Source organism: Neopsephotus bourkii, unplaced genomic scaffold (genome assembly GCF_033783945.1).
Source record: "Neopsephotus bourkii isolate Nb327-2 ecotype Australia unplaced genomic scaffold, CSIRO-AGI_Nbou_v1 NB_855, whole genome shotgun sequence".
NCBI lineage: Eukaryota > Metazoa > Chordata > Aves > Psittaciformes > Psittacidae > Neopsephotus > Neopsephotus bourkii.
The window spans coordinates 1,840,099-1,856,319 of record NW_026901351.1 but is presented as its reverse complement, the minus strand read 5'-3'; the positions used below and the strand labels follow the sequence as shown (position 1 = coordinate 1,856,319).

The window sequence follows — 16,221 nt, the reverse complement described above, 5'->3', positions numbered from 1 at the left end:
AAACCATTATAAACTGAGTAACTAAGCAATAAAATGGAAAATGAAACTTAATATAAATGAACATAAAATAGTGCATTAGTATTTCACATTTTCAGTGATGGGATCTCAGCAGACCATTACTGCGCAGAAGCAAGACCCTGTGATTAGGACATTTATTTGTGAAGAACCATCCCTTTCTGTTTTCTAGTCTATGTAGTTTTTCATTAGGGGATACAGATGATGATGAAAGTTTACATGGACCTCAGAGGTCTAGACAAGAGCATATAATAGAAATCTATGAGGGCTAATACTTCCATAGCAAACAGCTCTGGCTCAGGAAACAAGTTAACAATAATTGAGTATAGGAAGAGAATGGGGGTGTCATATATGCTTGCCCTGATCTGATTCTCTCCTCAGCATTTCCTTACAGGTACTCTTGGACACAGGATAATGGCCTAGAAAAACTTCTGATCTGATCTGTTATGTCCATCTTTGATGGCAATACATTGTAGCATAACAAAGCCCACCCCAAAAAAGAAACCCAAACCTTTGATGCATCAAGGCAGACACTTCCAGGTAAGACAGGCAGATGATATAGTTGTATAAATCTCAAAAGTGTTCAAGTGCACAAAGGAGCTAGGATAGACAAGGTATTATACAAAGGGAGGATGGAAGACCTTGAATTCTTTGTTTTATAAAGATAATTCTGAGAAGGATATGACTGCACTGTGAAAGCAGAAAGAGATGAAACACAAACAGCCTTCCAGTAGAGATGAGTGATACAGAAAAACCTAACTCATTTTGGAAGAGCACGTAACTGGTTAATGAACAAAATGCAAGACTAGGAAGCAGAGGAATCAAGTCAACGTCAGACACGCTCTTCCAGTTCTGTCTTGCTAATGCTAAGGCTTTAGCAATTTTTAACTGCAGTTTTGAATGTAACAGAGGTTATGTGACTGTTGTTAGTTGTATTAAAAAAAGCATTCTTAAATAGCTGCAGAAATAATAAAGCGTGAATAGCAAAGGTAAGGTAAGGATCATCTCTCGTTCAATGAAAAAATCTTGTTGCAGTCTAGTATAACAAAAGAAAGTAAATGAAGGCTGGATTAATTCACATTTCTTAAACCCCAGAATCAAAAAGAGAAGCAGTCTCATTTGAACACAATGAGAATACATAGTGAGAAATACCTAGAGTAGCAAAAGCAAGTTTATAATTTCTTAGTGTTTCAGTTATGAGAAAACAGGCTTTATTTTTAATAAACTAAAAAGTTTCTGATTTTCTATCCAAAATGTCTGTTATGTTTTAATTTGATCTTCTCAAGCAGTTTTTAAAAGTTCACTGGGACCTGATGGCTGTGCTCTGATTAGGGAATGAATGGCATTTTTCATTCTTAATATGATGGGACTTTTATCATGAAGTGCAATATCACATTTTTATATACTCCAGCACCACGCATGTTGCATAATGGATGACTTTCATATGAACAACCTGATATAAGCAACAGATATTTGGGGTTTAGTATCTCAAATGCATACAGAAACCTCAAGTACTGCTTCCAACCCTTGTAAAGAAATCCCCAAAGTCAGCCTGCGGCTGGATTACTTCACTTCTGTTTGTAAACAGCAGGAGAGGGTGAAAATGCTAATTAATACTCCAAATATAGATTCGACGGCCACTGCCTCTGCTGCACAAATTTTAGGAGCTACCATACCTTGAGGACTGCAGCACAAGCCATAGAATAGTTTCAGTTACTAACAATGGGGATATCTCCCTGTGTTTTAGGGGCTGAAGAACTCTGTAGATTTTCCTGGTGAGACAGTGATGAAAATGTCCTAAAAATGCAAAACTGGTATCTTTAACATTGGATGCAAGTAAATTAATGGAGCAGAAAGTACCAACCTTTCCCAGCAGAAACCCTGAACAGTTTGTTACATAGCTTTGCTGTATGATTAATACAAAACCTATATGGCAGTAGAGAACACACGTTTCAGAGAATATGACCCAACAGGAAAATACTAATCAACGTTTATATTACCAGCCAAACCAGCACTGAATCTACAAAGTGTTTCAGAGCTGTTTAATACTTCAGCTATGAAACTAAACTTTGCACTGTAACTGGAAAAAGTTATCTGAAAGATTTGTTGTATTTTTTCACAAAAAAAGTGCATCCAAAATCCAAAAGATAGTTAGGAAACTAATAACAGAACAGAGAGCTGGTAACATTTTCAAAATGCCTCTTAAGCACACACAACAATTTTAGTAAGCTTCTTTCTTATTGTTGCTTTACGTATTCAACAGCTAAGCTGGGAAAAACCCAGATGTACTCTCTACTATATGTATTTCAGTTACCTGCTAAATGACGCTTCTGGAGGACAGCATGTAAGCAAGGCGAGAAGACTTATTTTTGATGATAGTAAAAGAGTGCAAGCACTGCTTTAAGTCAAGAATTGCAGCATTAACAATTCTAAAGTGCAACTGTCCATAAACAGATACAATGGACTTCACAGGTTTCTGTCAGGCAAGCTAGCAATGGAAAAAAAGAAGTTAAAAGCAGTTTGTTTGCAAACAAAATCTTGTGTCAAAATCCTTTCATCCTAAATGTTTGTTTCCACTAAGAGATAGCAGGTCAACATCAAAGCTTTCATAAGACGGAAAAAAAAAAAAGTCAGAATAACTGACACTAACAGATTCGAAGATGAAACTCTGATTTGATGCTCACTGTATTTGTTTTTGCAAGTGGTTCCAATTCAGTGTTTCTTATCACACTGAAGTATCTAGCATACTTAATACACACAAACTTTTGTTTTTGCTGTCTTGTATATTACATATTTTCCTTTCCTCTAGAGCTCAGCATTTCACCTTTAATCCACTTGTTCCCCAAATTCCACTCCATACTATTAAGTTATTTTATACAATTAAAATATCCACAAAGCAAACAACTGGCAACTTTCATTGACTAACATCTCCAGAATGGCTGAACTGGGCTATAAAAGCAAGGAAGTTTAAAGACCATTTTATGAAGACATGACTTTTAAGATAAGTCTACATGCCTTAATCATTTTGGCTGACAAGGTGGTGGGAGAAGTCTGATTTCTCCAGTTATGAGTTCAATAGCTGAAATAAATTTAAAAAGGTCATGCATAAAAGGCATAAAACATTAATCTCATCATTTTCTGTGCAGCTTAATAAACTCCTAGAAGCTGTAATAGCAGAGACAAATTAAGCAACCTTCTGACCTTTCTCTGATACAAACCTTTACAGTTATTTAATGAAAATCCCAAAGGTTAGCAATTATTTTTCTAAAAAGCTCATCTCCCTCTGACTGGGAATTTGGTACTGCATTGCAAAGTTACTTTGTGGAAGCACTTATTTGAGTACCTTTAGTACAACTGTACAGTTGTAATAAACCCATTAATTTATTTCTTGTTTTAGCGTGGGGAGGAAGAGGACTTGAGGGGAAACAAGGTAAAGCAAGTGAGAGAGAACAACAGAGGTAGAAAGCGAGAGAAAATAAGCAACTAAGAGCACATATGTATGCATTCAAGGTAGACACACTAAAACCCTGAAAAAAATAAGAACAATCATGTGTTGACCAATATAATCCCGTATCAGGCCTCAGTACATTTACTAACATCAGAGGCAGTACAGGCACACAGCTGTGCAATGGCACAAACTAAAGCATTTCAAGCAGAAGTGAGATTTCCAAGTTTTGTGTTAAATAATTTAACACTCAAATATTTATGATCTTTCCTGACTCAGAGCCTAAAGTTTAACCAACATTTTGGTTAACTCGTAATTAATGTGTTTTTTTAACTGACTAATGTTTCAGAGATGTGACCTTTTGTAACTTCTTGACATGTTTTGAATGATACAAAATAAATGCAGAAGGCTGGTTTGATCAAACCGTTCTCAGTTCAAAATAAAAAGCCACCTAGCCAGTTTATTATATCTCTATATATTAAATAGCAGAAAAAATATTCACATATAGAAGTGTTTCTTTGGAACCACGCAGCTTTCTGTCTTTCAAAGGTTATATTTAGAACTGATTTTCTGTAGTTAAGCAATATAAATATTTCACTGACAGAAATCTTAAGAGAACCTCCAACAATTTGGATACTAAGATGTAAAAATTATAGAAATATGTTGTGCTAACAGGCAGTTGTTCTCAACAGTGTGACTAAATCTATATTTAAAAAAGGTGCTATTTTCAGAAGTTCCTATAAATGAAATTTCATGTCAGCAAGTCTGACAGACAAAAAAATTCCGATGATCAATTCAACCAGATGGACCAATGTTTGTGATCATACACTTCTTGAATAACGCCTGTTAAAATTTCCACACATTCACACAGTAAAATGTATGAATAAGCCACAAGCTGTTGGACATTTCTAAACAAAATGAAAGACAAAACTATCAAGGAGGGTCACAAAATTATCTCCAATTGTTCATGTGTGTGAAAATACCATACTGACAGAACATACTGATTCTTCTCTGTGAATGCACAATCTTTTTCGTCAAAGCAAATGACTCTGCTTCAAATAATATTTACACAACTGCAAAATTCAAACATGAAGATAAATATTGCTGAAATTACTGAAGATCTAAAAATTGATATATGCAAAATAATACCTATAAACTTTTAATTCCATGAGTTATGCTGCCATCTTTTGGGGGGCATTGAAAGGTGATATGGCCCATTCAGAATCTTGTCCTTTATGAGAGATCTTACTATTTTTGTGTCAGTCATTTCCAAGGGAATGGGATAGTTTTATGTTTGAATTCTTGAGTATCAAGTTAATAGAACCCGCAGTTCTGTATCTTTTATTCACTGAAAATTGCATAGAGTTACTTGTAGTTTTATTTTAGAAGTCAGTTTCTATAAACCTTTTTCATCATGTCAGTTCTAACTATTGCAAAATAATGCATGACTGATTACAAATGGTAGCAATAAGTAAGGATTAAACACTGTCCATTCTTCATAAATATCAGTCTCTGGTTTTACTGAATGACCAGTAGTCCTCTGTATTAATAACCTGATTTCTATGAGGTTACTCATGTAGAAAGTTTCAAACTGGAAGTGGCTTCCCTCTCTGTCGCACACTGTGCAAGCAACATCACTCTGGCTCATCACTCATTTCCCCAATTTTCCTTGATGAAAGAGTGAATAGTCTACAGGATCATAATACTCAAAAGTTCAGGTTCCGGCTCTTGAAAATACTAGAGTAATTATTCACCATTAAGGACTTCTATGAATAGATGTAGGTTTCCAGATCCATTACAGTCTATTACGTTATTGCAGCTGAAATTAAAAAAGTGTCATGTTGAGAAGAGGTCTCCAGGCAGCATCCCACTCATTCTAATCAGATTACAGTCATTTGACCAATTCTATGTTGATTATTAGATTAATTGAGAAGCATGGAGGGATCATGGAGAGTATGACTCATTTATTTTCAACAATTACAAAACTTTTAGTTTGTGATTTTACCTCATTTGCCCTTCAAGCTCCTTATCTCTACTATTGGTTGCCAAAATACTTTCTACTTTGCCACTTGGATGATCGCATTCAGGGCTGTGATCCCTGTTTTGAGAACCACTGCCTTGATGTTTGCACTTAATACTATTTTTAAGGGATCTTTGATGTAAAAAAAAGCTGTAAACATTTACCTTTTTGGTCGACCAAGTCAGACAGAAAATACATTTAGCACTCTTCGTTTCTTGAGCCATCAAGCATACTGTAGATGGGCCTATTGTATTCATAAAGTCTTTTAAGAGTACAATAGATGTCCAGTATGCTTGCATTAGAAATCATCCACAGTTATTTTCCTCCTAGTTTTAAGCATCTTCAAAATTATTCTATCACGCCATTTGTCTCTTTTTAGAGTATGGACTGTGATTTTTCTGTCTGTCAGTGAATAGTTCCTTTACCTAAATCAAATAGCAATTTCAGAGGCAAAAGTATTTGGGGCCACCTTACCCCAAGCAAGCCTTAGCACATACTTGCTGTTCTGACCCTACATTCTGCCAGTGCCTTTCTGAACTAGGATTATTGAAAATTAATATAGGTCTATAACCAAGATATATTAGGATTACTTAATATTTTAAGCTTTCTGTGACTTCGTATGTCCACCCATGCATGCTTTATTTTGGATAAGAATTGTTCCTTTTTATTCTCTGTGAAATGTAATAAATTTATTACTGAAATTTCTAGACCAAGATTTTATTATTGCAACCTTTACAAGCTTTTGAATATGCAGAAATGCTGCTTATATTTTCTAAGTGTATTGACTATTTTTGTAATTCAGCCAAAGAACTGTCTGAAAATATTTTCATGAGTGACATTTAAAACAACAATACTTTCAAGATGCAAACTAGAGCTATTATGAAGTGAATCCAACCTTTCAATCAATATCAGCAATTTGTATTCCATGCATGATGTTTATAAGCAAAATAATTATTTGTGTACAAGCCGTGAACAGGCACACATTTTGAGCAAATGGGAGGTACAAAGCAGGGCATTTATAAAGCACATTAACACCTTTTCCCTTAATTTTCCTGATTAGCTTCTTGGAGTATCAAATATTCATAGAAATACTTGATACCTTTTTCTATATACCAAATAAACACTTCATTTAAGAAATTAAAATGAAGACATACTTTTACTTCGGGCTTCACATTTCCTCCAATACTGTCAAAAATGTACTCCTAGGTTCCAAAAATATTTCACTTCTACTTCCAAAGCCTAAAAAAACCAACTATGTATCTCCAACAATATTTATTTCAACAAATTCACTTTTCTAATGCAGAATCTTGAAAGAGTGCCTCCATATTCTTTTATAGCAATATATCATCATGCCCACTTCATCATAACCCTTCTAAATGTAAAATAACTTCACCTCAGCATTACCATGATCCAGTTGTCTCAATGAATTCCTCATTCCTTACATTTTATCCCTGTTTGTATGTATCAGCTGTACGTGTCTGGTAGCAATGATAAACCTGTCAGCTAGTGGGAAGCTCCGTAAGGTAATCTGTCATCACCCTTTTCCCTGAAATAAACTATAGCTTTCAGGGACCTCTGGAAAACAGATACTGACAGAAGTTATTGTGACAATGGACTTAGTATCCTGCATTACACAGCAGGTGTTTTCTGTGTTTCCACTTCCTATGGACCCCCCATCATGTCTGTATTCGCCTTTCTATCCTCAAGTATGTAATTCACCTATGGATTCACCTGCTGGCTAGTAGGTTGCCCTAAAAGGAAAATACCTAGGTGACAAAAATAATGCTTTGGAATTTAAAAAAAACAAAAAAAAACCCCACACAAAACCAAACAAACCAAAACAACAACAAAAAAGGAAAAAAAAAGAAAACCACACAAAAAATAAACAACCAAAACTTTTGGAAGATTCCAAGATTCCTTTCCTTAATGAATTGCTTTCATTCATAGCGCCCCCCCCCCCTTTTCTCCAGACAAGCAATAACGTCTGGGTTTTATAATTTCTAGATTCAGATGTCAAGTCTTTCCATAGGTCTAGAAACGATTATGTTCTTTGCAAATCTACAGCTAAAAGAAAACTTGATACATATATCACATATATAAACATTACCTGCATAACCTACTTGCTAATCATCTATCAAAACACTGATAAGCAGGAACTCAGGACTATATTCCCATCTTTGTAAGCAAGACATGTTTTAAAGCCACTTTAAAACAAGATAGCCAGTAATTTACTTACTTTGTGAAGTGTTTGACTCTATATAATACTTCTTCCTTGCTAACAAAAGATAACTCTGCCTGCAGTGATGTTACATAATCATTCTAGATTTTTATTTTCAAAAAATAGAAGCAGCATTCTGCTACAATTCTTTTGCCTCTAAGGATCAAGAATTTCATTCAGATCCCATACTGTTGTTACACCTGTCTGTCATTGATAAGATGTTTAGTTGCCATAGTCACAAAAATCCACTGAAGATTAGAAAAGTTTTTCCTTATTTCCCAGTCAGCTTTACTAACTGTTGTTTTCCACATACGTATATTTGATTCATTTGCATAAAAAATCATATACTCACCCAATTAAGTTTAAAAAGAAAAAAACTATAGTTACAATAAATCAATCTTTGCAACGTTATCAGGATAACGTGCCTCTCAGAACTACATTTCAATAATAATTCAAATTATCTTTATCAAGGAAACCAAAATTCACTCTGGAAAAAACTGGAGTTTGATAGTACCAGAAGGAAGACTGAAAACAATTGTATGCCCTTGTATGTTGTACAAACGAGATAAACTAATGTCAAACAATAGCATTAGCTGTATTCTGTTGGCATCATAAGTCTGAAAAAGCATAAACTGATAGGTATTGACAGTCATTGATCTTAATAAAGCCACAGAATTGGGAGGGAAAAATCAAGTCTTTGGTATACCAGAAGAAGGTATATAACTATAGCCATTTTAAATCATTTAGATATAAACCCAAAAGCCTAAAAAAAAAAAAAAAAAAACCTGAAAAAAACCCAGTCCAGATTACATTTATACCTCTTTATTAAAATTTACATTGAATATTGAATTTCTCCATTCCTGTTGACTAAGTTAGGAAGCTGCAAAGACTGTACTGGCATGGGAGGAACAGGCAGCCCGCTTTTCATTTTGGCAGAACATGATTCCCAGGCAAAATGGTTTAACTAAATGTCAGTACAAAGGATGCTAGAGTACTAACTCTTTTTGCCACCAGCTGAGGCAATCTGCTGCTATTGCAGAGATGGACACTGTTTCAACACCTATATGCCATGCCCTTCCTGCCACCTGAATACCAAACACTGTTTTGGTGAGGAATGTAAAATTCTGCAGAACCACTGATCAAATGTACTTTTACAATTTTTTGCTTTTTTACTTTTTAATGCTGCAAAAAGCAAGTTTCAAAGCAGAAAGGCAAACAGAAAAAAGGACATTTTTGTGTGCTTCAAAAAATGTTTGCCATTTATTCCTGTCTAATCAAAATGCTTGCGTTTTTGCCTATAACTACAGGCTCTTCTGAATTTTGAACAAGAACAGGCAAGAATCTTAAAAAAAAAATCTTTTTTCATGTCTTATTTATTTCCCTTTGATTTTGTTTTAAATGAAGATTCTATCATTAATCATATAAATCAGAAAAGACTATTTTCATGTAGAAAAAATTACATACCTTATATTGAAAAAGGATTCCATAAAGCAAAATATTTTTCTTTTTCACTTCCCTTCCAAATTTCTTGATCCTAGTTAGTTCTTCCATAGCAATACTGCAAGAAATATTTTCTGAAACATCCAAGTGCACCTTAAGAGGAACAAATAAAGAATTTAAGAAAATAATTAAAAAAATAAATCTGCTTTTTCCATAGTGCGCTACTTTAGACAGCTAGTTTTTAGTATCTCATTTGTATGTGTTAAGCACACATAAAAATACAGGCTAACAAAGGTTTGCCTTAGCTTCTATTACCATTGAATTCCATTAGTTACATATTTAGTGACATGAAAATTATTTATTTTCAAAGCACAGTGAACCAATAAGCCAGAACACATCAGAACAGAATGTTCTAATTGCATATTAAAAACAATTACTTAAATCAAAACCCAAACATTCTTTTTTAAGCTCTAATCTTACTTTCAAGGGGTTTTCCTCCTTTTTTTTTTTACTATCCTTTACTATCACGATACTGGAGAAATAGAGGTGTTTTTCTTAAGCATCTTCAAGGTTTCAAAGTGGAACTACATTCTTTAAAGATTTATTTTGAATTTATTACTTTTTTAGTATAGCATATTAGCTGCCTAAACTGTATTAATTTCAGTATAACACTGCAAGTTTAAAAGCAGAAACTATTCAAAAGAATGGTTTTGCTTCCTGTTGACTAAGTTAAGAAGCTGCAAAGACTATATCTGCACTGGAGGTTCCTGAGCTCTTGGGCAGGGGAAGGCAGGTCTTGTATTCAGCAGGGATGCTGCACAAACAACAGTGGATTTTACAGGATCTGTACTGGTATCTCCAGGAAGGTATCAACTAGCTCAACCCTTTCCCAAGGCTTAGGTGTTCCTCAGTTTAAAGAGTTTAATTGATGAAGGTTCTGTTAACTGCAGAAATCAAAATTATGCAGGATGATTTGGTCATATGAAGTTTCAGCATCTATTAACAGCTGAAATACCTTTCCCCTTAAAAGAAAGAAAATATTTTTCTGGATGAACTATTCCACTGATATCTGTAAGTATTACAGAGAGGTACGAGTATAGAGTTGGCTCCAGAGAGCTGTGCTTGGGAAAAGTATTTCAAGTTCTTTTTGCACATTTTATTCAATTTATCCTGACAGATGATAATAGGTTTTTACTCATTTTCCCTGGCAACACTTTTAAAAAGATGTTTACTGTCTAAGTGCACATTCACCAGGAGCAAAGCTATTGTGTTCTACTATGCAGGCAGAGCTTAATTTCACACTCATTATTTTTAATTTTACCCAAATCAATGCTAAATAATACTCATTTACAGCTAATTACAAGAAATTTTAACAGCTATTATTCTGAGAGAATACGACCTAACACCTATTTGCCATTAACCTGTTCCACAGCTTTAAAAAGATATTTTACTCAAACTTAATTTTGTAGTGAAATGCAAATAATGGCAACTACAGAGCTGAAGTACTAGCATTCTTTTCTTTCTAAGCGTAAGTAATAAGAACAACAGAAGAAAATCTACAGATGTGAGCATGTATTACTCAGAAAAGTAATGTCAGTTTAAGAATATGATTCTTCTTGTTAGAGTTGGAGAGGATACTTGTTTGATACTGACAAGTAATTGCATGAAGTTTACCTCTGTGCTTCCTATTTCTCTTGTAACACTAATCTTCCCTTTTCTCCTGTGTCCAGATACAGTAGTCCAACTGCTGCTTCGGCATACAGATGCCACAAAAAATTCCAGTCAGGCACCAGGAAAAAGGACAGACGTTGAAATCCGCGGCAATTTATAGGTGGGAATATGGTCAGAAGTCATTACGTATAGTGTAAGCACAGCCTTTCACAGGGACAATTCTCCCCAGGCTGGTTAAACACAATAGTAACACCTGTCATTTTTACAACTAAAGAAGCTGCATATTTGATGGAAAAATAGAACTGATTCTCTTAAGTATCAGATTGCTACCAAAAAGTTACAAGTCCTGAAATCAAAGAATAGACAAGAACTCCAATTATGCAGAAGTCTACATTAGACTGTTCAGATCATGAGGTTAGAGTGGAAGCAGTTAGCTGCTCTTCACTTTTATCCTTTCAGCTCTTCACTACCAGGAACAGTTTTACTTCTCAGAGTAAAAATGAATAATGTTTCCTGTACAACTAGTACTTAAAACCTGTGCATTTAAGTATCATCATGTTGCTTAAAATTCTGAGTCGCATTTGCCTGAGAAATATTAATATGCCCTTTTACATCAAAAGAAAGTGTCTTATGGGGCTTTTCATTACCAATGTATTCAGGTTTTATATTAAATGAAATACAGAGCAAAGAATAAAGCCGAGGAGAATCCCACTCACAAGCCCTAGTGAAGAGGACACCCAACACTGAATTTAATTAAAGACTGCAGAAGGAAGTTTCTATCCCCCAGCCATAACATCTGTAATGAGTTTTAGGCATCAGAAGTTTAAAGGACTTAAATAGTTCCCAGTGATTAATATGAGACGAGACAATGCTTTGTTTAGCTAGTTCTTTAGTCATTTAAAACATACTTTCCAATCCTCTTATTTTTTCCTTCTTGTATTTCTAAAAGATAGTGTGGTAACTCCATAAAATTTGAAAGTGCAGTATAAAAAGCCTTTTTATAATTAGGGTACTTCATTATTTGAAGATACTTTTAACAAATATATATGTATCTGTGTTTTAAATGTTAGCAAGTGTTTTGACCTATTTATGAGATTTTCTCCCACTGTCTAGTTTTGGGAAATTTCAGGTAGTTGTCATGAACAACTGATGGATATGGAGTACAGTAAAGGGATCAAATGTATTATTTTATCCTGAGACCATTTCAAAAGGTGTGCACCTAAATAATTTGTGCATGCTGCAGGCTGTTCAAGCAAGTTCACTTCCACTGAAAATGCTGGATTCTATAATGATTTTGAGATCTGGTGTCTCAGGGGAAAAATCTTAGGAGCTTCATGGTGAGTTTATGTAAACATTACTTGAATTCATACCTATTTCTCAGGAACTATTAAGTCCAGAATATTTTAATTATTAAAACAATGTGTCCATGTGTCACACTAAAAAAAACACTTAAAAGTCCAGAGCAGAGCTGATCTATGAAATCGGGCACAAAATAAGCATTACCTAGCTGATTAGCAATTCCAACTTTATCTGCACACCCCCAAAATTTAACACAGAAATGTCTTTTTATATTCTTCATAAAGGACAAATGAAAACATTCTCACTCCAGAAAAGAGTATTCTGCACATCCTTGTAAATGGGCAACAGAATTGGACAGGGGTCATTGCTCTGATTATCAAACAGAGAAATGTTTTATCTTTGACAATTCAGTAAAATTAAAGCTCTACCCTGAACTTCATCAGAAATAGGGTCAAGAGAAAAAGATGGTCTAGAAATAAAGTACTAAATATCTATGCTCACAGAATCAGTAGCTCACTCCAACAGTATACAACAGGTAAGGATATAACTTTTTTTTTTTTGTAATTGATCTTCATACCTCCTTTGTTAGCTCAGTAATGAAATTTCATCACCTACATTTCAGACTAAGTCTAAAATTGGGAAGTAAATGCTTAGTTTTATTTCCAGATCACTAGACCATGTACTTCAGAAGCTATTCATACCCCATGTATTATAAATATTTATTCCTTTTTCAATAGCTTCATATATGGAAGTATATATTTAAAATCATAACCTATTGTGTTATCGCTGAGGGTATAATAAATGTAGTTCAGAGGCACACTCCTTGTGACATGTGGCATAATGACACTCATTGCACCCAATACTTCTGATCCCTACCTATTAAGCCAGAAAACATGACAGAACTAACTGGGTCTGCTTACACTGCAGGAAGACTTTCAAATTGACTCGTATTTTCTCCTTTTTGACAGTGTGAGTAAAAAGTCATGTACACCTTCAGCTGTCATCCACATGAACTGTTAAATTATTCTGGCTGCAATATTAAAATAATGAGACTTTCAGCCAAAAATACAACTTAAAACTTTTGCCACATACCAGTATAGATTTTTCAGTCTTACAACATCTCAATAAGTAAAGTATATTAAAGTTATATTGCAAAGTAATTAATTTTTAAAGTAATTTCATATTTTTTAATACTTGGAGCAGAAAAGTAACAGTAATTTTAAAACTTTGAATAAACCACACAGCACAGAAAAAAACTAAAGCCACCTAATTCTGTTTCAACTTTTTTTGCATCATTTGCAGCATCCCCAGCAGAGATGGAGCGCGACAGCAAAGCAGGAGTTAGCAGTTCAATATGACTAGCCACAATTGAGTTTTTCACAAAAATACATAACTAATAAATTGTCATTTGCTAGTGCTGCTTTATTTCCTGACAGCATGCAGCACATCTGTTGAAGTGCAAACTAGGCTCTTTACAATCCAAGTTACAGTTCAAATTTACAATTTTATCCAAAGCTAGCAGCAGTTTAAAGCTAGTCTAACACTTAAAAATATTTCATTAGATGCTTTCTACAGTAACTTACAGGAGTTACCCACCGAAATAAGGACAACTGGATATAAGAGAGGAATATTTGATTTTTCCAACATATCCACTAGTTTCTGGGTTTCTTCAATTGCATACTTTTTATCCTAAATGAAAGTAAATGTTTAGAATTACTGAAACATCAAATGATGATTTAATAAAAATTGAATTCAAAGATCTGTTATATACCAAAAATAGATACATTACTTTTTTGTTTAGGGGGTTTTGTTTGGTCAGTTTTAATGTTTTTGTAACACTTGCATCTGGTAAAGTTACAGCTGTTAGAGGAAAAAAAAAAAAAAAGAAGAAATGGAAATTACTAATTCTACCCTCAATAAATATATATGTAACAAGCTTAAGGGTCCTCACTTGTCTCAGATATGGTTCACCTAAAACTTTCCTGTTCCCATACATGGGCCCAAACACAGATTTGTATGGTATGCGTGTGTCCAAAATGGGAAACACTAATTTAGCCCACAGTGACAATCCACAGTTGGATGACTACACATATGACATACCTCTTCTTGAGATCATTCACTTCAATACAATATCTATGAAAGGAAATCTGAAGCTAATTTCAGTTGCATTCCTCTTGTTCTAGAATTCATGGCTGGTTTAACAACATACTGGCAAAAGTGCAGAACAAGAAGAGAAAGGACAGACCAGTACCTCAAAGGTACTGGTCTATCTCAAATGTCTGATTTGGTGCGCATGAAAAACACCAAGTATTGGAATGGATACACCAGGAGCACAGAAATAACAACCAACTATTCAAATAAGTAATTATTACTTACCATTAATAATAAGTTTATGTGGAAAATTAAAAGCATGCATCCTTAATACTTACATTTATACAAACAAAATTGTAGCACTGTCCTGAAAAGATATCTTGTAGATGGCCATCATTTTTGCTTAGAATTATTGATACAGCTTCAACCTAATTAGAAAAAAAAATATTGCTATGTCACAAATTTCACTTCAGCCTCAAATATCTGCTAAAGCATCCACCATTAGGGCACAGTTTGTTAATTCAAATGATTTAAAACTGGCAATTATTATTTCCACTATGAGAATTAAAATTGCTCAAATTTTTAGGTGACTCAACAGTGAAGCATGGAGTCCAACACCCTATGGAGTTTTCTGCAAGTTTTTACTGAAGGATACTGCTGATGGAGCCATTCCAGTAACAGCCCAGGAAATACCAGACACAAGCACTGATGCACGGGTTAGGAAGTTCAACTGTTCCCAGAGATGAGAACACTGTTCATAGGATCAAGATGATCAAATGATTCTAGACCTCTAGTTCTAAGAAAATCTCCATAATATTCAAATACTTTTTTTTTCTCCATGCAACTAAAAAAAAGAGAAGTTACGAAGTACCTGTGAAAAATCAAGTGCACAAGTATTATCACAGAATCACAGAATGGTTAGGGTTGGAAAGCACCTATTCTGGGATTCTGCATACAACAAGACTCATTTAGAATTTCTCCTGAAAATTACTGCCTCAATGAGTATCTCAAAATACTGTCTTAATCACAGACATGCTTAGTTTGCAACCTGTAACTGTAACACCAGCTAAGAAATTATCTTAATTAAAATAAAAAGTAGGTTCTACTATGTTACCAGATCAGGATTGCCTCAAGTTAAACAGCAAATCAGGCAGTAGACGTAGAAATTGATAACACTTTGAAGCCAGTAAGAAAAACTTGAAAATTAGGCAAAAAAAAAATAAAATCTTCATGTTGCTTCTATTAAACCAGAAAACTTCACAGTTCCACTGCTCAAATGAGCTTTATTTCTGCCCAGAAGACATTATATATTGCAGCAAACAACAGAAGCACTACACTTCTGTGTTTCCTCAAAATGTCACTTAACCCACAATCCAACAGAAGTACCAAATACAACATTTAAAAAGGCTTTGCACTGTTATCTAAAGTTGTATTTGTTTATTTTATTAATACTTGGGAGCTAACTTGTTTGCAAAAGAATGAGATTTGAAACCCAAAGGTTGATATTTATGCACTGAAGACTTTAGAAACATTTTGGGCTGAAAACAGGATAATGCAGCCCCAAATAGCTGACATCTAATAACTTAAAGAGATTTAAAAAAAAAAAATAAATAAATCATAGAAGGCAAGAATTAATTATATCACTCAAAAAATGCAATACTCAAGGGTTCTCCTGGTTTGAACTTCTTCAGAGCTAAAATCACAAATCCACAGTACCTTTACAATGTTGCACATACTCAAATGATTAGAAGCATACTTCATGCCAGTCTTTTCAGAAGGTAAATGGAACATTACTCAAGACAGAGGGCCTACACTGTTTTGGGGTTTTTTTAAGATATTACAATACATGATGCTTAAGTATTCCTGAACATTCAAAAACCTGAATTAGTTTATCAAAGTTTTTATTTAATTTGTAGAATATGATAAAGCAGTACACTGAGCCTTTGTTTTACAGCCATATTGCCCAGCAAAAATTAAAACAGATTTCTCTCTCAGTAAATTAAGCACAACCGCTTAACCAGA

At 34.2% G+C, this 16,221-nt stretch overlaps 1 protein-coding gene across 3 annotated transcripts in view; it reads right to left on the bottom strand.

Moving 5' to 3' along the window:
- CRPPA (CDP-L-ribitol pyrophosphorylase A) overlaps positions 1-16,221 on the bottom strand; it is a 120,949-nt gene that overhangs the window by 40,259 nt on the left and 64,469 nt on the right. For all 3 annotated transcript variants that reach the window (XM_061356451.1, XM_061356452.1, XM_061356453.1), the window contains exons 7-9: positions 14,538-14,627; positions 13,705-13,797; positions 9,163-9,291 (exon numbers count right to left, since the gene is read on the bottom strand). In XM_061356451.1, coding sequence (XP_061212435.1) covers positions 9,163-9,291; positions 13,705-13,797; positions 14,538-14,627 — 312 coding nt within the window. The remainder of the gene's footprint in view (positions 1-9,162; positions 9,292-13,704; positions 13,798-14,537; positions 14,628-16,221) is intronic.